Source organism: Ixodes scapularis, unplaced genomic scaffold (assembly GCF_016920785.2).
Source record: "Ixodes scapularis isolate PalLabHiFi unplaced genomic scaffold, ASM1692078v2 PGA_scaffold9__187_contigs__length_104089568, whole genome shotgun sequence".
NCBI classification, from domain to species: domain Eukaryota; kingdom Metazoa; phylum Arthropoda; class Arachnida; order Ixodida; family Ixodidae; genus Ixodes; species Ixodes scapularis.
Window position 1 is genome coordinate 58899285 of NW_024609884.1, and position 24503 is coordinate 58923787.

The 24503-nt window shown below is 41.4% G+C and overlaps 1 protein-coding gene across 1 annotated transcript in view; it reads left to right on the top strand.

Moving 5' to 3' along the window:
* LOC8051991 (titin) overlaps nt 1-24503 on the top strand; it is a 148906-nt gene that overhangs the window by 113824 nt on the left and 10579 nt on the right. The window contains 6 exon segments of the mRNA XM_040498619.2: nt 215-303; nt 581-640; nt 702-860; nt 1365-1511; nt 1668-9946; nt 14780-14906. Of these exon segments, the coding sequence (XP_040354553.2) occupies nt 215-303; nt 581-640; nt 702-860; nt 1365-1511; nt 1668-9946; nt 14780-14906 (8861 nt within the window).

Here is a 24503-nt window from a genome sequence, read left to right on the forward strand (position 1 = left end):
TGGACCACTCCCATTGACTGGCGTAAGGGATCATGTGGCCACAGCGACAACCAATGGCGATCTTGTCAGAAGCGGCGGTACGAGTCCCGGTACATAAACGAGTGCATTGATACTTACTGACTCAAGAAAGCATTTTAGTAGATGAGTTTTTCAGGTATGATGGAAATACTGCCGGAAATTTTATTTAAAAATCTCCCTATGTGTTTTTCCACAGGACTACACCCGAAGACTTTGGGGACTTCTTGTGCGAGGCCAAAAATAAGTATGGTGTGGAGGTCACTGAAGCTGAACTGGTTCAGATAGGTAGGTACACGAATTATAATGCTATTAACTCGCTTTTGCAACTCATCAATTGCACTGCAAGCAAACTACATGACGCAGTTAGCGAGAACGCGGTATCCGGGTTCTTGTGTAGTGGATGCGCTCCATATGAGCGCGTTCCACTACACCGATATTTGTGGCAAGATGTCAGCTCCGCGTGAAAAGTGTGACAAACTCGAGGTTGCGTGTTCATGCCACCTGCGTCGCACGCTGCACCCGCACCCATGACTTTTTTTTTCTTTCTTTCTTTGTTGTGCAGATATGAAATCTATGCTCCCTATGCGAAAGACACCGAAAAGGGACAACAAGCTCAGTCTTGGTAAGTCGTGTTTCTTCAATCCACATTTTATAGATATAACGCTTTATTCCTTGGGTTGCAGAGTTTGTGCCAATGAAGCCGCGGTTTGAGCTACCACTTGTCGGGGAAGTGCGGCAGCGCCTAGGCATGCCAGTGACTCTTGAGTGTGTGGCGAGAGGGCGACCGCAGCCCGAGGTGAAGTGGTACCACGAGGACATCCTCATACGCCCTGAAGACTCCGGTGAGTGTTCGTAATCTTTGAAACATGATACCTAACCCTGATAAAGACAAAATAATATACGTCACTAGTAGTAAATTAAAGCGCACTTAAGAGAACTTGGTGTTATTAGCGGGTCCCTTATAAATCTTAATATGTCTTTTGGATTGGGAAGTGAAGATAGTCAATAAAGTCATCGGAATAATTATTGCTGAAGTCATAGTCGTTCGACTGCTTTGAGCAGATATCAATAAAAAGGTTCATTCAGTTTTATACTTTCATGATAAAATGGCCATGAAGTTTTTTTTTCATAATATGGGTTTATGTTTCAATAAAGATTATAGCAATTAGGTTTGTAGTCATCAAATTACCATGGCGTATTTATAGTTGTGGCATTGTTCTCGTGAAGAATTACTAGCACTTGAATTTTGTTAAAGGGTTACATGATAATAATTACATTAAGACCTTTCTCATAAAAGTTACAGTATCACAGACCAATGTGTGACAAAACTTTTATAATTATTACAGGAGGCCGTACATACAATGTTACTATTCTGAACGACAAGACAATGCTTCATATTCTGGAGGTCAATGAAAGCACAAAAGGATTGTACATCTGCAAGGCTACCAATGAGGCTGGAGAAAGAACAACTGAATGTCTTATCACGATCGGAGGTGAGAATTGTGATGCAACTAATCAAAAGCTGCAAGTGATAGCACAATGTCACAAATAAATATTTCGCATATCTTATTAAGATTTGTTTTCTTTCGTTCTAAAAACCGATGGGCACATTCTTGTGAATTATCATGTGAATTAATGTTTTCTTTCAGAACCTTTGGAAGCAAAAGCACCAAAGCAGCCGTTTCCTACTGAACCCACAGAAGGAACATCGACTGAGGACACTGTTTTCCTGCTACCATCTCGGCCTGATAAATACCGAGTCAAGACACCAGATAAAATGAGCGGAACTGAAGACGACTTTGTAGTGGTGGAACCCATTGGACCTGCGCAATTTGAGGAAGACCTCACTCACCTGGAGGCCACGCAGTTTCTAACAAAGCAAGAAGAAGTCCACTTACAAAAAGAGTACACAGTGCATGAAGTGACGGAACAAGAGGTAACAGAAATCAGTGTTAAGAAGAAGGAGAAACCTTTCAGTGTCATAGAAAAGCAAAAACGTCCAAAAGAGGATATGCCTGAAGAAGAGCAACTTCCAGAATTCATCGGCAAGGTTCTAAAGCCCGTACCTCGCTATGCAAGGCCTGTCCAAGAGGAGAAAACCGAAGATGAATTAACTCTAAAAATACCTAAAAAGCAAGAGCCTGAAAAGGACACTGAGCATTTCCCTGCAGAAGAGGGGGTTCCAGAGTTTGTGAGGAAAGTGTTAAAACCGACACCCCGCCCTCGCATTCAAGAAGAAAAAACCAAAGAAGAACCTGGAATTCCGCAGGAAGAAGTACCAGACTATGACACCAGCAAGAGACCAGAAGAAATAACCAAAGATGTATACAGAAAACCAATTCCCCAGGAAATAAAGGAGCCTTTTGTAAAAGTAGGCGATAGTACGATTCGGGATGTGCCCTCAGAAGAAGAGCTTCCGGAATTCGTTAAAAAGGTTTTGAAACCAATACCACGTCCTCAGAGGCCTGTTCAAAAAGACAAGGTAGAAGAAGATATTAGAGAGGACATACCCCAACGTGTTCCTGAATATTATGAACCAACAAAACGTGAAGAAATACCACAATATATTCCGAAAAGAGATAAACCGCAAGAAACAATAAAGCCGCCAACAAAAGAAGACAGTGTCACTCAAGCTATGCCTCCAGAGGAGGAAATTCCTGAGTTTGTTAGAAAAGTATTGAAGCCCATTCCTCGAGTTTCAAGGTCCCTTGAAGAGGAAAAAGCTGACGAGGTAGTTGAAGATGATACAAGAATAAAACCTCAAGAAAAACCAGAGGATGTTTCCGAGAAGCCAACATTCCAAAAAACCTTTCAGCCTTTCGTGCCTATCGAATCTAAGCCAGCAGAGGAGGAACCTCCAGAATTTATTACGAAACTTTTGAAACCCACACCTCGCTACCAGAGACCTGTTCAAGAAGTGAAAGAGGAGACTACGCCAGACGAAGAACAACCTGAATACGTTGCAGAAAAGATACCCCAAGTATTACACGACGATCTTAGAAAGCAACCTGAAACCGAAGAAAAACGGAAGCCTTTCATGCCCAAAGAGGGTATATCGGTTGAAGAGGTGCCTGCAAAAACAAAAATTTCCAAGGCTCCTACAGTGGAGGAGCCTCAAATTCCCGAATTTTTAACAAAAACCTTAAAGCCTACAACCAAGTTCCAGACAAAGAAAATAATTGAAACTGTTGAAGTTACTGAGCTTCGGAAAATAACTGTTCGGTCTGCGGAAACAAAATTACTGCCACAGGAAGATATCCCTCGGGAACAAACAGTTACGTTAGAACTCATGAAACCAAAAGTAGTAGAGAGGCTAGCCGAGAGTCATGAAATTAAAGAAAGAGAGATTCTAGACACAGTGAAAGACAAAACAGAAACTGAATATAAAACAGAAGATATTCGCGAGGAAACTGAAACCCTTGAACTCAAAAGGTTGCCGAAGCCCAAGAGACCTAAGAAAAAGGCAAAGCCTACTGAAGAAGAATCTCCTTCCGAGGAGATCACAGAATCGGTTGTGGATCTGGAATCCAGGGCGCGCCCCAAAGAGCCACTCGAAGAGAAGCCTAAAAAGGTTACCATCGACGATGTCACTATTTGGAAGCAGAAAGAAGAACCTCGAGAAATTACCACCGAAGCAGCCGAAATTCCAGACATTGTTGATGTGAAAACTCGGAAGACAACTGAGATAACCACAGATACTCGGGAAAGGCCAAAGGAGATTACGGAGCTGGAATATGAGACAGAAGAACTTCGTGAAGAAACTGGAACTGTGGAGCTCAAACAGATGCCAAAGCCAAAGAAGCCAAAGAAAAAAATAAAACTGACCGGCGAAGAATCACTTCTCGAAGAATTTACGGAGCAGGACGTGGATTTAGAATCCCGGGCACGCCCCAAAAAGCCACTCAAAGAGAAGCCCAAAGAGGTTGTCATCGCAGATGTGGCTATTCGAAAAGATAAAGAAAAGCCTCGAGAAATTACCACCGAATCAACTGAAGTTCCAGATGTTGTTGAGGTGAAAACTAAGAAGACAACAGAAATAACCACAGATGCTCGGGAACGGAAAAAAGAGATTACGGAGCTGGAATATGAAACACAAGAACTTCGTGAAGAAACCGAAACACTGGAGCTCAAACGGATACCAAGGCCAAAGAAGCCCAGGAAAACGACGACTGAAAAAGAATCTCCTGTTGAAGAGGTAGCAGAGCAGGTCAAATATCTGGAATCTCTGGTGCGCCCAAAAGAACCAGTCGAAGAGGAGCCTCGAGATGATGAGAAACCCACGGAAGTTGTTACTATAGAAGAAGTCACAATTCAAAAAGAAAAAGAAAAACCTCGCAAGGTTGACGTTCAGGCAACAGAAGTTCCTGATATCGTCGATGTGACAACTCTTAAGACAGCAGAGATAACAACAGAGGCTCGAGAAACACCGAAAGATATAGTTGAACTTCAGTATGAGACTGAAGAACTTTGTGAAGAAACACAAACTGTGGATCTGAAACCTATACCGAAGCCAAAGAAACCTAAAAAGAAGGAAAAGCCAGTTGAAGATGAGACTCCTCTTGCAGAAGAAGTGAGTGACCAGTCTGTAGAACTCGAATCAAGGTCCCGTCATAAGGAGACGCCAGAGGAGTATGAGAAAACCACAATTAAATTTGAGATTCTTAAAAAGAAGAAAGAACCCCATGAGATCACAGTAGAAGCAACAGAAACACCAGACATTACTGATATCACCACTCGGAAAACTCGAGACATTATCATTGAAACAAGAGAGACTCCACTTGAAGTAACAGAGGTGGAGTACACAACCGAAGATATCAAACAGGAGACAAAAACTGTCGAGCTCAAAGAGGTTCTGAAACCAAAGAAACCAAAGAGAAAATCCAAACCGAAGGAAGAAGTGCCGCAAGAGGAAGAGGCGGTTGAGCAAGTGGTTGAGTTGGAATCTCGTGCTGTTCCAAAGGAAGAAATACCTGAAGAAGACAAGCTTCAAAAGGAGGAAGAGGTATCAATTGAAGAAATTGTCATTGAGAAGAAGAAAAAGCCACGCAAAATAACAACCGAAGCTGTCGAAGTGCCTGATATTGGAGATGTCACTACGACAGAAACTCGGGAAGTTATCTTAGAGAGTAAAGAAATGCCACGTGATGTGACTGTAGTGGAATATATAACTGAAGATACTCATGAAGAGACGGAGACCTTGGAGTTGATGCAGGCACCTAAAGCAAAGAAACCCAAAAAGAAGACAAAAGTGGAAGAAGAATCTCCTCTTATAGAAGAGGTTACCGAGCAAACGGTGCAGCTTGAGTCTCGTGGTCGACCAAAAGAAATGCCTCAGGAGTTTGAGGAAATTAAAGTGGAGGAAATCACACTTCTTACAAAAGAAGAGACTCCTCGAGTTATCACCGTAGAATCAACAGAGACACCTGATATCACTGATATCACTACTCGGGAAACTCGAGACATTACAATTGAAACAAGAGAAACTCCACTTGAAGTAACAGAGGTGGAGTACATAACACAAGATATCAGAGAAGAGACAGAAACTGTTGAGCTCAAAGAGGTTTTGAAACCAAAGAAACCAAAGAAAAAAACCAAACCGAAGGAAGAAGTGCCGCGAGAGGAAGAGGCGGTTGAGCAAGTGGTTGGGTTAGAATCTCGTGCCGTTCCAAAGGAAGAAATACCTGAAGAAGAGAAGCCTCAAAAGGTGGAAAAGATGTCAATTGAAGAAACTGTCATTGAGAAAAAGAAAAAGAAGCCACGCAAGATAACAACCGAAGCTACTGAAGTTCCTGATATCGGAGATGTCACCACGACTGAAACTCGGGAAGTTATCCTAGAGAGTAAAGAAATGCCTCGTGATGTGACTGTAGTCGAATATATAACTGAAGATACTCATGAAGAGACCAAAACATTGGAGTTGATGCAGGCACCTAAAGCGAAGAAACCAAAAAAGAAGACCAAAGTGGAAGAAGAATCTCCTCTTATAGAAGAGGTTACCGAGCAAACGGTGCAGCTTGAGTCTCGTGGTCGACCAAAAGAAATGCCTCAGGAGTCTGAGGAAATTAAAGTGGAGGAAATCACACTTCTTACAAAAGAAGAGACTCCTCGAGAGATCATTGTAGAATCAACAGAGACACCAGATATTACAGATATCACTACTCGGAAAACTCGAGACATTATCATTGAAACAAGAGAAACTCCACTTGAAGTAACAGAGGTGGAATACACAACAGAAGATATCAGAGAAGAGACAGAAACTGTCGAGCTCAAAGAGGTTTTGAAACCAAAGAAACCAAAGAAAAAAACCAAACCGAAGGAAGAAGTGCCGCAAGAGGAAGAGGTGGTTGAGCAAGTGGTTGAGTTGGAATCTCGTGCTGTTCCAAAGGAAGAAATACCTGAAGAAGACAAGCTTCAAAAGGAGGAAGAGGTATCAATTGAAGAAATTGTCATTGAGAAGAAGAAAAAGCCACGCAAAATAACAACCGAAGCTGTCGAAGTGCCTGATATTGGAGATATCACCACGACTGAAACTCGGAAAGTTATTTTAGAAAGCAAAGAAATGCCACGTGATGTGGCGGTAGTGGAATACATAACTGAAGATACTCATGAAGAGACAGAAACCCTGGAGTTGATGCCGGCACCTAAAGCTAAGAAACCAAAAAAGAAGACAAAAGTGGAAGAAGAGGTTCCTATTGCTGAAGAGGTTATCGAGCAAACGGTAGAGCTTGAGTCTCGTGGTCGACCAAAAGAAATGCCTCACGAGCTTAAGGAAATTACACTGGAGGAAATCACACTTCTTAAAAAAGAAGAGATTCCTCGGGAAATCACCGTAGAATCAACAGAGACACCGGATATTGCTGATATCACCACTCGGGAAACTCGAGACGTTATAATGGAAACAAGAGAAACTCCACTTGAGGTGACAGAGGTGGAGTACAGAACAGAAGACATCAGAGAAGAGACAGAAACTGTCGAGCTCAAAGAGGTTTCGAAACCAAAGAAACCAAGGAAAAAAACCAAACCGAAGGAAGAAGTGCCGCAAGAGGAAGAGGCGGTTGAGCAAGTGGTTGACTTGGAATCTCGCGCTGTTCCAAAGGAAGAAATACCTGAAGAGAAGCCTCAAAAGACGGAAGAGGTATCGATTGAAGAAATTACCATTGAGAAGAAGAAAAAGAAGCCACGCAAGATAACAACCGAAGCTGTCGAAGTACCTGATATTGGAGATGTCACCACAACTGAAACTCGGGAAGTTATCTTAGAAAGCAAAGAAATGCCACGTGATGTGGCGGTAGTGGAATACATAACTGAAGATACTCATGAAGAGACAGAAATACTGGAGTTGGTTCAGGCACCTAAAGCAAAAAAACCAAAAAAGAAGACCAAAGTGGAAGAAGAATCTCCTCTTATAGAAGAGGTTACCGAGCAAACGGTGCAGCTTGAGTCTCGTGGTCGACCAAAAGAAATGCCTCAGGAGTTTGAGGGAATTAAAGTGGAGGAAATCACACTTCTTACAAAAGAAGAGACTCCTCGAGAAATAACTGTAGAATCAACAGAGACACCTGATATTACTGATATCACTACTCGGGAAACTCGAGACATTATCATTGAAACAAGAGAAACTCCACTTGAAGTAACAGAGGTGGAGTACATAACCCAAGATATCAGAGAAGAGACAGAAACTGTCGAGCTCAAAGAGGCTTTGAAACCAAAGAAACCAAAGAAAAAAACCAAACCGAAGGAAGAAGTGCCGCAAGAAGAAGAGACGGTTGAGCAAGTGGTTGAGTTGGAATCTCGTGGTGTTCCAAAGGAAGAAATACCTGAAGAAGACAAGCTTCAAAAGGAGGAAGAGGTATCAATTGAAGAAATTGTCATTGAGAAGAAGAAAAAGCCACGCAAAATAACAACCGAAGCTGTCGAAGTGCCTGATATTGGAGATATCACCACGACTGAAACTCGGAAAGTTATTTTAGAAAGCAAAGAAATGCCACGTGATGTGGCGGTAGTGGAATACATAACTGAAGATACTCATGAAGAGACAGAAACCCTGGAGTTGATGCAGGCACCTAAAGCTAAGAAACCAAAAAAGAAGACAAAAGTGGAAGAAGAGGCTCCTCTTATTGAAGAGGTTACCGAGCAAACGGTGGAAATGGAATCTCTTGTTCGGCTAAAGAAGAAACCGGAAGAAACAACAGAAATCATTGTTGAAGAGCAAACCACCCTTAAGGAAGAAATACCTCGCGAAATTACTCTAGAGTCAACAGAAATGCCTCAAATAACTGACATAACTACTAGAGATATTCATGATATTGTCATAGATGCTAGGGAAATACCTCACGAAATAACGGAAGTCGAATACAAGACAGACATAGTTGAAGAAACTGAAATGGAGCTCCAACGACCGCTGAAACTAAAAACGCCTAAAAAGAAAACAAAACGAAAGGAAGAGGAGAGTGTTGTAGAGCTAACCAAGGAAGTTGTAATTACAAGGACAAAAACAGAGCGACATGAGCACAAGCCTGAGTATTCTGAGGTTACGGAAGCGCTTGTTTTAGAAGAATTTATTCCAGAAGAAATTGCCCAATCCACACAAGCGAAGATAAACGTCGTTCCACGTCACTCAGTGGTTATTCAAGAAGTGGAGACTAAACTCAGCACGGACGAGCTAGAAGTGGAAAAAATGCCCAATTTAGAAATACCAGTGACAACAGTCTCAGAAAGTCAAGCTATCACAGTTGAAGAAGCTGTTCCTGCTGAAATGCCAAAGGATGTATTGGCCGTTGAGCATGTTACAAGCGCAGCTTCTCGACAATTAATTATGGAGGACAAACCACTGGTTGTCGAAGAAGTGACTAGCGAACAGTATGCCCCCGAACATCTTCCGCAAAAACAACTCAAAGACGAACATGCCAAAACAATCTTTGAACCTCAGCAATCTCTGGAGATTATAGAAGCATCAGCTGAATACCAGCCCGTGGAATTAGAACAACTGCAAACTCATGTGCGCGAGACAACGTTAGGATTTTTGAGAGATCAACCCATAGCGCAAGGGGAAGCTAAAAGCGAAGAAATGGCGCCAGAGTTCCTTTCGACCCCACACCAGATAGCGAGGGGAGACGTTCAGCTCACACCCCAACAGCAACTTGAAGTCTTAGAAGTGGTGCCAGGATTGACTAGTCAGGAGCTTCCCTTGAAACCTTCAGAAGAGAGAAAAGGCACCGTAACTCATGTCGAAGAGACTCGCGAAATATCTATGACAGCGGAGGAGCTTTCTACACATTTCTCACCAGATACCTTTCAGAAAACAAGGATTACTGGTAGAATCACCGAAACCACTAGAAGCATCCCATTTTCTGAGGAACAAGTGCTTAGTTTCGAAACTGGCGCTCCTGTCGAAACAAAAGCTCAAACGAGTATTACTGAAGCTCCAAGAGGGGTGCCAGACGTTCAAGAATTAACTTCGGAGTTCATCACACCTCAACCTGAAGCATCGCAGGTGTCTGTATCAGATGTCGAGTTTATAAGAAAAGTAACAACTAGCCAAGAAATTACCAGCGAATTCGAAATATCTAAGCCAGAAGCGATGAAATTAAGGGTTCAGTTTACTGAACTGACACAAAATGTACCTGAAGTTCAAGAACAAGTTTCAGAGTTTATGCCCGAGGCGGGTGAATCGCTTAAGCCGAAGTCTCTAAGTATAGGAGAAGCAAAGTCCCTTGCAGGTGCACTAGAAATAGCACCAGAGTTTGTCGAGGAGACGCCGAAGGAAAAGACGACCATAAAGGAGTCTGTTGATTCAAGAAAAGAGTCTCTTCTTATTCATGAAGCACAGACGGAAGAACAAACGCAAGAGGCAAAACTCCCGACTATCCCAGAACAGAAGAAGGCCCTCGCTTCTCAAGTCTTGCCTTCCGAGAACCTCTCCATTCAGGCAAGAAACAACGTCTTAATATCACAAAGCTTTCAACCACGTATATATCATTCCGTATAGTAGTCATACACCTAATAGAAACTATAGAGGGTGTTTCACCAACGACTAAGAGTAAGTAAAACGAAGGAACTGGAAATGAAGAAATGATTCCTTCGGAATAACGTTGTTTACCACGGTGGACCTCAGAGTATGACTGTGAAAAGTCATACTGAACAATCAATATACCCAGTGTTGGGAAATACTTTAAGTATTTCCCAAGTAGTACTTAAAGTACTACTTCAAGGGTGTTTAGAATATGTGCACTTTGCTTGATGTACATTCTCTGAGTACGTTCTTGTACTTTAATTAAAACATTATCTTCTAATACTTTCCGAGGAACGTTCAACTCCCAGCTTCAAAGTACATTCCTCAAATTTGGTTTTGTTAAATTTGTATCACAAAATAATGCTTTTTTAACTCTAAATTCATGTGTTCAATATCAGCCGTCATTTCCGAAAAGAACTGATGCATCCCCGAATACCTCTGGGGCAATGCATACCAGTTAAAAAGACACTGTATATGGGAATGAAAGGGCACCATAAAAGATTGTGTTAAAAGTACTTTTACTTTACTTTGAAAGTATATCGTATGTATAGTATGTAGTATAGTACTTCAAGTATGTTGCACCCGGTGTGCGTACTACTTTCCTTGAAGTACATAACCTCTAATTTTCTTTGTATTTTACTTCAAGTACTTTTAATGTACTTTACCCAACACTGCATATACCTACAATCAGCTTACTTTGAAATGGAAATAATTTCTAGGGCTACCAAACCGTGAAATCATGTGCCTCCGTCCGTCGCGCTTCAATAGCTAAATTGAGAGGAAACGTCGGAATTGGTGTGAAATTCTCGGCTAAGGTTAGAGGGAAGCGCTTACGCCTATAAATATCGGGACAGCATTAATTGTGTGTAGTTATGCAGCACTTTAATTCCTGCGCTGACTTTAGCAAGAAAACCTAAGTGTATCTTGTTTTACACCAATTAGCGCGACGTTTGCCACGAGATGAGGCAGACCGATAGCGGCCGAGCTTGAAGGACGTCCGAAGAGGTTCATAGGATCCCAAATTTTATTACATTACATCTCTACCGGCAGCAGCAAGCGAGAAGGCATAATTTTGGAAATGTTCGCCTTAGTTGGCACGTTTCAATTTGCAGCGGTTTGGCCTTGCTGCTGCCCGTAGGGAGGTACGACACCCGGAATCCAGTTCAACAACAACAGTGTTTATTACCTGGCGGCGCCCCACTGGCGACTGCCCGCCACTCATATAGGGGGGGGGGGGGGGGGGGGGGGAGGTTCTTTCAGCGCCCCTACTCCGCTTGAGCGCGCGAGCGCCCTCAAAAATTGTAAATCTGTTGCCTGTCGTCCAAATATTCTATAGCAGTTATTGGAAGTCCGAAAACTAAAATATTCTTCGTGCTACCCAATGGCAACTTTAGACAGTCAAGAGTACTATACACCGAATCTAAGGGATGAAAAAGCGCCGAAAGCTAAGCGCTGAGGAGAGATAGGAGTGTAGCACACCTTTTCTACTACCACGTGACCCTTAGATAATGTGCCAGATTGGTTCATATTGATTTGTTAAAGGGTCAGCGACGGAAGTAGACGTCACTTCTAAATAGGACTTTCGTCGCTTTTTTTTTATTAGTTTCGGTATTTTAGTTTTTTTTTTTAAGGATTAAATTTGCCAAAAAATAGCGCGGAGCATAATTCCGATGTAGTAATTCTAACATCAGTCATGACATAACAGAACTAAAGCGACAGTGCCGGCGAGCTGGTTTAAGATCGACATCGAACACTCAGGAGTGAAGGAAAGAGGGACCAAGGAACAAACACGAAACTTCAAACGCAGCTTGGACAACGGGCAAGAAATCTCGTATCGGAATGTGCCAGCTAAGGCCAATATTTCACAAGATAACTAGTGACTTCTAGAACGCTAATTTTCACTCTACACTCGTAATCTGACAACAGCCGTGGTCGATAATGTTATTCCAATGGAATAATTTCTTCATATAGGCGCTCATTTTGTTTTTAATTATTCTCAGTGGACTATGAAACACCCCTGTATACGTACTATAACGTTCTAGCAAATGTGATAGTAAAAACTAATACAATTATAGTAGGTGACACGTTTAGAATATGCTCCGCCTCCAGCGCGAGCCCTCTGCCTTTGGAAAAATTTCGTCGCACGCGCAGCCGAAGTCCTGTAGAAGACAAGCGCATGCTGGAGGCGAAGCTTCTACTGCAGTCTGAGCCAGTCACCGACTATAATATATGTACTTTATTTTTAATGCAAATTCATTTCCCCCAACATCTGTTGTCGACTACAGCGCGTAAGACGATCTCCGTGCGAAATCCTATCTCGCACAGAGCTATCCGACTAGACTGGCAGCCTACGTTCGAACTATCGCTAACATTACAAGGTGGCCCATCTGGAGGGAATAGGCCTCCTGCGTTCCCCAGGGGGCGCTGCGAAAAGAGACTTGTTAGGACTTGTTTTGGGTAGTACAAATTTGAGTGTCTCAAACGCTCGCACATGTAGAAGGGCGCCTGAGTTCCGGTGCAGAACGCGATCATGAGGAAACTACAAAGAAACAACAAAAATTCGAACGCCGTCGAAGCACAGGTCAATGCTAAGAGTCTAACGTCGTATTCACACTGGCGGTTGAACCGCGTTCGCGAAGTGGTTGCGAAAGTGATTGCTGAAATATACAATACAATTTCTCGCGCATTTGATGATGAAAACAACCAGACCCTCCTCGCCGTTGCGATTCCAACGCCAGTGTGAATTAAGAGCGTGAGCCAAGAGACGCCGTTTAATGCATTCCAAAGGAAAGAGAGAGAAAATACAGGAAGACCCATTGGTGGATTCTTAGGGAATTCGTTGGCATGATCCTTCAAAACGCAACACACATCCCCCTTTGGGAACCGCTGACCCTGATCCCTTCACTTTTCTCTTTTACATCCTCTATTTTTTGCTGCCTCTTTTTGGCCTCGTTACGGGTTCAGCGTTAGCGTTTCCCAAAGGGGACGTGTGTGGCATTTCCAAAGGGTCATGCTAACGGATTCCCTAAGATTACACCAATGGATTTTCCTGTCTTTTTTTTCTCCCCTGTCAGAGTACGTCGAAGCCCTTGGATACGGTCATCCATATCACTCGTGGAAAGAACCACATCCATACTACTCGTGCAAAGAACCGCATCTATATCGCTCGTGGAGGGAACCGCATCCATTGTTTTAACTACACACCACACACATCACAGCCCACGCACCGCTACTACGGAAACCCAAAGCGAAGAACAACCAGCGACGGCAGAGCGGCAACTGAGCATGCCCGCAATCCACGGCGCCACAGCGCAACACCTCCTAGATACCAAAGCCGTATTGCTGAATGAGATGGCGTCATCAGAGGAGGCCAACGCTGGACACAGATTGGACACGACGATTGCGTCAACGTTCGGCGCACACTTGACTCAAAACCGAGCGCTGACGCAGCACTCGTTTCCAATCTGTGTCCAGCGTTGGCGTTCTCTGATTACGCCATCTTATTCAGCACTGCGGCTTTGTTATCTAGAAGGTGTTGTCCGGCGCGCGTGACATTGATGAAAACGAAAGGGCTCGTTTTGACGAAAAGCCGGTGGTCTCTGTTAGTTTGTAAGCGCCGGGGGGAGAGAGAGAGGTTGACGCGTGCTGACGTCAGCGCTTTGGACCAATGGGAGCGTCCCACGTGTCACCCTCACCCCCTCCTTCTCTCCCCGGCGTTGACAAAAGAAAGACACCCCCGGGTTTTCGTCACAACGAGCGTTCTAATGCTAACGCATTAAAAAGCGTCAGGACGCTTGATATTTTGACGTCAACACCCAGAGATAAGAGGCGCGTACCCTAGCGGTGGAGGCATGAATCTGACACTTTTGATAGTTTTACGGCGTTCAATTTAGCCGATTTCGGACGTCGAAAGGTGTTTTTTCGTTCTTTAGCCCTTCACAAAAAGAAAAAAGCTAAGCGAAGGTGCCACAAGTAGTGCAAGGCCCAATCAGGTGAGCTTGTACTACCCAAAATGAGTGCGCCACAGTTTATTCAAAGCTTCAGCACAGAAGCGCCCCAGGGGGACACCGCCAGGCCGAGGTCTGGTATTGAGCACTGATAAACATTCATATGGATGTTTTCAGCACAAACATGACTCATAGTATCATGTGGAAATTCGGCATGTTCACTCCTATATGCACTAAACGTATCGAGTGACATATGAATTTTGGTTCAAATCAAGTTGCACTGCGCTATTTCCAGACTTTACAGTGCATTAAGGACAAGAGACCTGCTTTCAAGCTGTTGAGCCACGAGTAAAGGCTGGAACGCGTCTGATGAAAAAAAAACCGCCAAAAATAACACAAATATCGGGGGAAAGAATCGGCAATGTTTTTTTGCTTCGTTTTTTTTAATTTTTTTTTTTTTGCCACGATCTACACGTGTGCATTTACCGTACGGCAATCATGAATATGCTTTTAACTAAATCATATTTGTGATTTACGCGCAATGCTTAGTTAGTATCCTCGTTTCTCAAAATAGCGTGAGACGTGTTTAACATGTTCCAAGGTCCGTGCGATTTTAGGTTGCTTTTTCGCACACTTGATTTCCTACTGCTGGTTTTTGGTGTTTTAAGGTCTATTGGTGCCATGAAACTTGTTAACATATAATATTTTAATGTGAAAACCACCTTGCAGGAAATGTTAAAGAAATATTTTATTATTTTTATAATGTCTTAATGTTACGAATATTTTTATTTGGGCATTTCAGGTGTCACAAGTGACACCAGGCGATGAGACGAGTGACTTACAAGCTACTGAGCTACCTTCAGGAAAACACCTCAAAGATTCCATCGTGGAAGGACTGCCTATGATTCATGAGGTGGCCACTGTGCTTGGTGCGTATAGCCCAACCTTTGCAGATAAAAGTGGATACAAGGTGTTTCATTTTAGTTCGAACATTTTTTTAAGGGGGTGAAAGCTAGATGAGTGCCGTCTTCACCATAAATTTATCAGACTCGTCGGACATTGCATAAGGGAATAACGATCGCGGTAAATTGGCTATGAACTAAAATCTGTTCATCAACATTTTAATTATTGGTTTTATGGATCATGTTGCAATTGCGGTATTGACGGCAATTACTATTAGGCTAAACCTATTAAAAAATTTCGCGAAAATCAATGCTTTTTTTAGATATTATTCGATAAGTTTTTGCAATCTTCACCCGATTTCAGAATGGCGCCCAAACAGTGCGCCGAAAAAACCTGTCCACAATGACGCTTGGAAGAGTGACGTAGTTGCTTCCGTCGACACTGTCTTTTCAGCGCGTCCTTGGTGGATGCGCCGACAACACACTGGCGAGATAGTGACGACGTGACTGAAACGATTACCTTACTTTTTTTACGTGATATTGTGGGAATGGTGACGGGTGCTCTTTTTGCGCTAAATTGTGAAATGTGGAGAAAAAAAAAGCGAAAACTGATTGATACATATCTGAACCCCAAAGGCCCCCTTTAATTTTCGTGTTTTTTTTTCTTAATTGGTCTATCTTGTTTTAGAAACTGTTCCGATTACAGCATGACCCATAAAACAAAAATCAGAACATTAATTAACAAGATTGAATTGAGAAGCCAACTTACCGTGTCGGTAATTCTTTTATTTAATGTCCGCCGAGCCTGATAAATGCACAGCGAAGACGCGGCTGTCTAACTCTTATCATGTTCCAAGTTTATTCGTCACATAGTAAGAAAAAAATTAACTGTGAAGTGTCTCATATTTTGTTTCTTATAAAACGCAACGCTAGGCAGATGATGCCATCTGCTACATTTCTCAGGTAAGGTTGTATTCTAAAACGTAACACAACTAGCTTGTTATTAATTGGCTTCTTAAACATTGCCATGCTAGTTTACCACATGCTGACGTTCTGTGTGTACTAACGTGCGCTTCTGGTCGTTTCGATTTACTTTGCTCCTATACAAAGTTTGGTGCGATGAGCTCACCCGTTAAATATGAGGCCTTTCAGATTAAATTTCGGTTGTCTACGTTTTGCTTCATTCGCAAAATCAATCTTTTTTTCTTAATATATGACCCTATCCTCCGACCTCCCTCCAGAGACGTGATGCTTCTGTCTCGTTTATTGTGCAATATTTATAATTTTTATCTTGAAAACGACGCTTTTCGAGCTACTTGCATGCGCAGCAATCAACAATTCCAACTTTTTTTTTTTCATATTAGTGCTTACCAAAAATATTTACAGATACATAATATTGAAAAAAATCATTTTGCCAATAAAATTTCGCATTTCTGCCAACTTTGCCCAATAATCGTAATGGCCATAGAAGAGCTACATGATTTCTGTAATAACATGCCGCTTTCGACTAAGCCCTTTCGTAGGCTACTCTTAATGCGCTGTTAACAACTAAAATATATAGCATATCACACTCAAAAATAACGTATTAAATCTTAACAGCTGTTATCGGTGGAGTGTATGTGAACGCGACTCATAACTAGGCTCTGGTTTTCGGTATTCCTGTCCCTATCTCGTGTAATAAATCGATGTTTATTTCACGAAATATAAAATTGTCCTTTATGTAAAAATAGAACAAATGCGCGCAGAATCAAATCAACGTGCAGAAGTCTATAATGGAAGAAAAGCACGTTTGGGTGATTTAGCGTTTTTGAGTGCATGCTTTCAACACGGAATTGTTGGCAGGGCGGTGTCTGATTATTCATTCGTTTTAGTACTGCGTATGTGAGCAAACGCAAGCACTGTGCGTTAGCGTTAGCCTTGCGTGTTCCGCACTGAGCTTGCGGGGAGCCGCAAACTGCGTCTTGGATTGGTGAATGGCGACGACGCGCATGCGCAGCCTGGAGCACGCAACGCTAAGGCTAATGTACTGCACTTGCGTTTGATCCTATACGCAATACTAAAGCTCTCTATTGACACTTTAGTATTACGTTGAATATATTACAAATAGATCAAAATCGCTGCCGAACAGTCTATTGACACTTTAGTATTACGTTGAATATATTACAAATAAATCAAAATCGCTGCCGAACAGTCTATTGAATTTTTTTTTCTTTTCATGTTTACACCCATCTGTCAAAATTTTATTAGGTGAATATTTATTGGCGTTATTCAATATATACAATAACCATAAATACAATTTACAGGAAAAGCTTCTTGTGAAGCACCTGTTATTTTCTTTATCTCGTCTATATTTTATTTCTATCATAATTTTGATCGATATTGTTATGTATTTTGAAGGGCCATTACAAGAGGGCATAAATTTGCACAAAAATAAAATTAACTAAAATACATTATCTTCACATCTCAGCTGTCACTGTTCTACGAACCACAGCAAATAGAACAAAATAGAATAACCACATAAACTTTTAAAATGAGCAAATGATCAACCGCAATGCGAGTCACAATATAACATTCGTGTTCAAACTACTGCCTCTGCTCACCTAGATGTTAACAGCATTCATTTATAACATGATAAAGATATGGGCACCTTTATTGAATGATCTAACCTCATTTTGCCTGGCCACCAACAGTCTGTCTACCAGTTGGCAACACCATGGCCTCAACAAACTTGCAAGCAATGCTTCCTAAGGTATTGCTACAGGAACAGACCAAACAGTCATTCCAGACAGTGAAGTCAGGTTGGAGCATGAGTTTATTGTACTTTCTGGTCTGGTTTTCAGTTTAATGCTCACAAAACATGGCGCTTGATTGTTCGCACCTTGTCGTAGTTTACATTTTGTATGCCTTTAAAAATGGTCGCATCCAAACTGCATGCACGATATCTTCGCTCAAGGTTCTTTTTGTTATCTGAATTGAAATGATATGTGTTCTCCTTTCTGCAATCATGTAGTTGCTCAAGCGCACCCCATTAGCACGTTTCCTTTGCTTGAAATGAATGCTTATGGGCAATATCCATATTCTTGGCAGTCCCTACGATAAAGGTAGGTGCAATACCTTATTTTCGATTTTGGTGATATCTCTCTTGCCGTTAACAAATCCATTGAGACCAATGCGCTGGGTCATTTTGTTGGTTTTAATGTGAGACCAATTGTTATGAGAGTCTTGCGCGCTGAAATAAATATGCAGCCTACTCCTGCTTTGGTTCTCGGTAGTATGCTGCTTCTTTCTATCGGATTGGAGCACATGTTTTGTGGTCTGTTTCGACTCACTCGTATTGCTTTACAGAACTGTTGTGGAGGGTGAGGGGCCACTAACTTACGCTCCCCACTGTGGGCCAATTGAAAATAAATCTTTGTGTGCTTTGGTACTACGTCAAACGCTTTGATATAACAATAAAACAACCAACCTAATGCTGGTATGTAATAACAACTGTTCAACTGAGATAGAGTAGGAGTGCTGTCAAGCTATCAAAAATTGTTCTACATAGCTGTTAAACAATAAACATTGTGTTTGGTGCAGCTTTTGTAGATGCAATGTTTATTCGAAATGAACAACTAAAAGCAACCTTTCAAATTTACTCAAACCAAATAATTCTGGCTTTTAACTGACTAATCAATTGAATAATGCTCTAAAGCTGTAGACTATTTCAGTCTTTGCTCTAATTCTAAACACATAAGACCCCATGAGCAGGTACTTCAAATGTACTACTTTGTTTGTGTTCATAAAAACAAAAACACCACGCCTGTATTACAATTATTATAAGGTGTTACCAAAACAACAAAAAAATCACAAATAAACAAATCCTGCTTCCGTAAGGAGTTGATGCATTTAAAAAAGAAAAGTGCACTTTTAGACTTTAAAAGTGTTACTTATTTTCATCTTAACAGGATGCATCTTTGAGCATTTTACATTTCAGGGTTACACATAGATAAAAAAAGACACGACACAAAACATTCCAGATTGTAAAGCCATGCTATATTTAAAGGCTCATGTGGTAAAACAACTGACCAATCTAACTTACGAGTGAAGCTAGTAATTGCACTGACATTGTATAACTGAAACTTACAAACATCTTTGACTTGGTCGATGAACACGCTGTAATAATGCTCGCTGCTCCATAACCATATTTCTTATATTTGGCATTGAATGCATACACAAGTGCTGTTATAAATAATTTCTTTTAATAAATTGGCCCATAGTGACAGTGCAGCGAGTTTGGATTTTTGGTCGATAATCAACAGTGCAAGGTCAAACATCATTCATATATTTTCCAGATAACACATTCCGCGCATTCGGTTTTTTTTTTTCAGAACTTGTTTTAATATTATTTTATATTTCCTAATTTTGTAGTTCCGTTTCGTTATGCCAGCTAATCTCTGACATACTCATTCTAATTTTTGTAACTCATCATGTCTTATTTACGAATCATTCCTTGTGCACTATTCTGATACACGAAGCAACAAGAGTTTCAATATTTCGGATGTTCAAAGAGTATTACTGGTCTCTAATTTTTTATGAAAGACGACTAATTTGCCCTCTGCAAAGCAGCTTGTATAAAGTGACAACGTAACTGTGTCATGTCACGTGGGTAAACAAGATTAGGGTTAATAATTGGGCTAGTTGGTAATCCATGACAGCGAATTCAGCGCAAAAGACGAGGACAAGAAAGGGACACAAACACGGCTAAAATCCTGTTTCAAATTACAGTTTGTATTTTACAGGGTATTTTTAGACTTTACAGATTTGTTTTAAAAACGCCGTGAAAGCTACGCTGGTTCGTTTTAAGCAGGTGCGTTATATGGCTAGAAAGACATAATATAGGGGGATAAATGGTGACGATAAGTCGAATAAGTAGCCATAATATGTTGACTAACTTTTAGATTAGCGAAAGCAAACACATGATTTTAATTAGAAACTTGCTGAGCGCCATCGAATAGCGCCAAATCAGTAATTTAAAAAAAAAAACTTTGTAGCGCGTGGGAAGCCATGGTGGTGCGCTAAAGTACCCACTCGTGCAACACGATCAAAGCTGGCTGTGCGAAAAGCGGGTGAGAAGCGCGCGACGGTGCTACAGACCGCTTTGCTCTCATCAAATTTGAACGTAGAAAGTGCAAATCGAATTGGGGAAATAAGATATACGTAATATATATATAAAACAAGAAGTACTATCTCTATACTGAAAGAATATAATCTCACTTCAAAGCCGATACAATCACTTCAATCGTGCAACAGTCGCAGTGAAGTTTTACAAATCTGAAATTCCAAAATTGAAACACCTAGCAATCCTCTCTGCATCTGGTATTGCATTAACAATGCAAAAATCCTTGAAATACTTCCCTTCATTTTGCTGACGAGGCAGTCAGCTTTTATTCATTCTGCTGTTAAATAACACGAACACCTTCTTTTATAAGTATTGCTCTGGCGTCTCTATATTTGTTTTTCTTAAAACTATTTGCTGGGCCCTAGCGCTTAAATTTTATTAATGTATGCCATCGTGTTTTTGTCTTCATTTGTGGAAACATCCTGCGTAAAAACTGGTTCGATCTTATTTTATTTCTTCTAAATATATCCTGTTTTTTATGTATCCAAATTACACTAAGAGGTAAAAAAATACGTTGCTAAAATGTTGTAAGCAGTGATCATATGATGGTATAAAATTAAAATAATATTAAACACACTGAAATTTTTGGAATCAGCGCAAAACGGAATTTCTCATTAAATAGGTATGGCACTTTTACTTACAATTGGTTACTTTTACGTTCTCTAAATAACCTCCTTGCTTTTGTTGGGAATATTTGTGTAACACGACTGCCGTTTTTATTCTTTACGTTCTTATTTAAGTGGACATTTTTAGTTGATATAGGGTATTTTATATGTTACCCTCATTGTGAGCAAGGAAACATAAGCAAGGTCGGTTTTGCAAGAAAACAAAAAAAGTAATTCCGGAGATAATGTAGGCTGACCTCGCCAGGAAGGCAAACCAGTTTTGGGGTTGTTCAGTGTTTGTCAAGTTGTATGGCTCATAATGGCGTAAACAACAAGTAGCAGAAAACTCAAATATTCTATACAAATAGTCACTCGTGCCACCTATAGATATATAGACATGTCTCTATAGTTTGAGGAATTATCCGGGTATTTGAAGGAACGCTAAATAAATCGGTGCTGCAAAAAGTACGTCTCGCTCAAAAAACAAAACGGTCTTATTCGTCCTTGCAAAAAGACATATCTAGGAAAATTAATAATGTTTCTTATGATTAGGTTGTCGTTATTAATTACTCCTGAGTAATTAACTTTCTTAGTTTGTAAATAAAACTGCCTGGTAGTTTTCAGGTATAATTTACAACCACTAATCAGCGCACTTTACAAAAAATAATGCACGCGCTAAATTTTACGGCGTCACATCTTAAAATTAACTAATATTAAAAGTGTTATCGCTCGAATGTAATTACGAACCTCATTGTACCCAACATAATTAATTTTTCTAAAAAGGCCTTTTGGCGGAAACCAATAGGACATTAAACATTTTTTATGTGCTATTCGTAGTTTTGCAGTAGCGATTTGGCCGGCGTTTCGAGAAACATCCTGTATATTGTTTAGTGCTCTAGTATGTAAATTAAGAAATGTATTGTCCTTGAAACATGTTTCCAACCGAAAGCTTTTTTACCTTCAAGGTGCAATTAAAATATCTTTTTTTTAAGTCTAAGACATAACATGTTATCATATTGTGCTTATCAATAAAAACAACTTGTTGCATCATTATGTATCCGTCAAAGGTACACCGTTTTAAGTTGTACTATCGGGTACAAATGACATACAGCGGAGCGCGTGGCCTGCGATACATGCTGGGCAACCTAGAGGCAATTAGAAACTGACAAAACTGCGGGTATAGAGGAGCTACGAGGGTATGCACATCAGAGTGAACCCCACAGCCCCCTTTACACACCGTAGCCATATCGGTTCCTAGTTGCCTCTAAAGAGTGCAGCATGTATCGGAAGCCACATCCTCCGCTGTTCGCATTTCATTCGTACTGATAGTACCTTTCACGCCGAATGTTTTTTGCACAAGGTCACACTTCAGATGCCCTACCGCCTGCCGTGTATTTTGTAAACAAAAAGTCTTCCAGAAATGTTTTCTATTTGTGCGCAAGTCCACATATTCTATTTGGCATTACAAGTGCACAGCCTATAAGCGGGTCAGTCCGCCTGACTGGGCGCGGCAATGAGCAGGGCAGCCAGTCGGCAGTTGGAAGCATTGAAATGCCGTGTCTACTCAGAGCGCCTCGTTGGCCTTCAGCAGGCCACGTAGAAGTGAAGGACTGTGGTCTTGTTCACTTGGACTCTCCAGAGGACCGCGCTTGTGTCCGAGGTTTGGGTGAAGAAAGAGCCGCCAGGTGTAGCTGTTGTCGTTGGTTGTCGGTTACTGTGCAGCGGACAGACCGGTTTGTCTCCTACCGTCCATGACAGGTTAAGAACCGAGTAGACGCTCCGCCTTTAGCGCGCGCTCGATGTCATCCCCGTAGTTTTGGCTGGGTATAAGACCAAGTGGTATCAAAGGAAGAAAGCTCGCGCACGAGGTGGAACGCCTACTGGGTTCTTAACTTGTCACCAACATCCGTTCTAATACATGGAAGAACTGCAAGTGTTACCAAATATCAGGTTTCCGTGTGCTTGCAGTTAACGTTAGGTGAACTCCGTAGTTCTCTCAATATTACCCATGCATAAAAGTCCGTGCGTTCGGTGGATATATTTGGTAAACATTTTTAGGTTTTAGTTTTTAGTTGGGGATCGGCGAAAGTCGGCGTTAATTAGGCTTACTTCTGTCAAATTGGAAGTTTTCTTAAATTCGACCGTTATCGAAGTGTAGTTCGGTCACAGCTCTTCGTATTCATCAATAAAATGAATAATATCCACCCACAAGCTAGCAAGGCACAAGAAAACTGTTTAAAGGCCGACCTGCGAAATACTTCTCAACGAAGCTGAAACTCCTCCTGGCCACCCTTTCTATTTCCCCCTCTCCCACTGCTATCTTGACGGCTGGGGGACTCCTTTTGTTGCTGCCCCTTGGGGCCGGATAAGCCGGGAGCTTATCCTGGCACATCTAGCCCCAAGATGCAGGAACAAAAAAAGTACCCCAGCCGTCAAGATAGCAGTGGGAGAGGGGGAACTGGGAAGGGTGGCGAGGAGAATTTTGCCCCTGGTTGAAAAATATTTGGCAGTTCGGTCTTTAATGAAGATCAACATTCACTAGAAATCTGCGAAAACATAAAAACACTGCCTATTACTCGTAAGAAATCAAAATGGTAGGGTTTAAACTGAATACAACAACTGCGGCAAAATTAGATATTTAATTCGATCCTGTCGTAACCCCGAATACCGCAGTGTTGACCAGTAGTTTTCAGCGGGCTTTCGCAAAGTGTCTATTGCGTGTCATTGGGCGCGTTAAGCACTCGAGTCCGCTCCAGCCGTCGGAGTGCACTCCAGGTAGCTAAACGACCAAAGCTAAACGACTTCTTATTATAAAACACGCTGGGGTAGCGATCGCAAGTGTCGGTCCCGGTGCTTAAAAAAAAAAAAAAAAAAAAAACACGTCTAACTAGCTTTTGCGATTATTCAAAGAACACGCTCTTAAACAAGAGGCACGGTAATTTACGGTAATTTTTTTTCCCTTAGTAAGATGTTTGGACATGCGCACGCAAAGAAACTTAAAAACAAAGTTAGATATAAAATATACAGTAGGTGGTAAATGACCTCAAGGATGACCTTAGGCAAGTACCTCGATTTGGAAGGCACATTTTAAGCAAAGTGTTTCTGGCGGAAAAGATAATGCAACAGGATTTAATGAATGACAGCAAAAACAAAAGTGGGCAGTCATTTCTCTGAATGTGAAGAAAATATAGATAGCCTTTTGTTTAATTTTTCTGAAGTTTATTCACATTTTTTTTAGACATGTTTTGAAAGCTGTATATATTTTAATTTACATACTAGACTAGGGGTGACCAAGCTGCGGCTCTTCGCGTGTTAAAGTGTGACAAGAGAAATGGAACGCGTTTTAAATCGAAAGACAGGTTGCGGTTTGGTAGTCATGTGACACTGCTACCTTACGTACAAATGGACTGCTGTTGACTCGGATAGATTGAAAGTAATTTAAGTTTCGTTTATTGCACAAAATCCCCCCCCCCCCCCTCCCGCCCTGCGGCTCTCGGAAGTTTCGTGGTTTTTGTTTGCGGCTCTTAGGCCGGGTCAGCCTGGCCACCCCTGTACTAGACCAATAGCTTATTTATCATTTTTTTAGCTTCGGCAAGAATATGTAAACCTTTCAAGTTGGTAGCTTAAAAACGTTACAAGATAATGGCTCAAAGAAGTAGTGCGAAAATGTCAAAGTAGCAAAGTTTGTACATCTTTAACACGCGCTGTACAGGGTGTTATTAGTCGTTCTAGAATAAAAAATAGAGGTATTTCGTTAAGGTTCTTTTATTCCTTGGGACAAGTTGGTGGCCATGATTACTAGAAAAACAAAGCAAAATAGGTTTACTAGGTAGCTAATTAAATTAAACGTTTTGATTA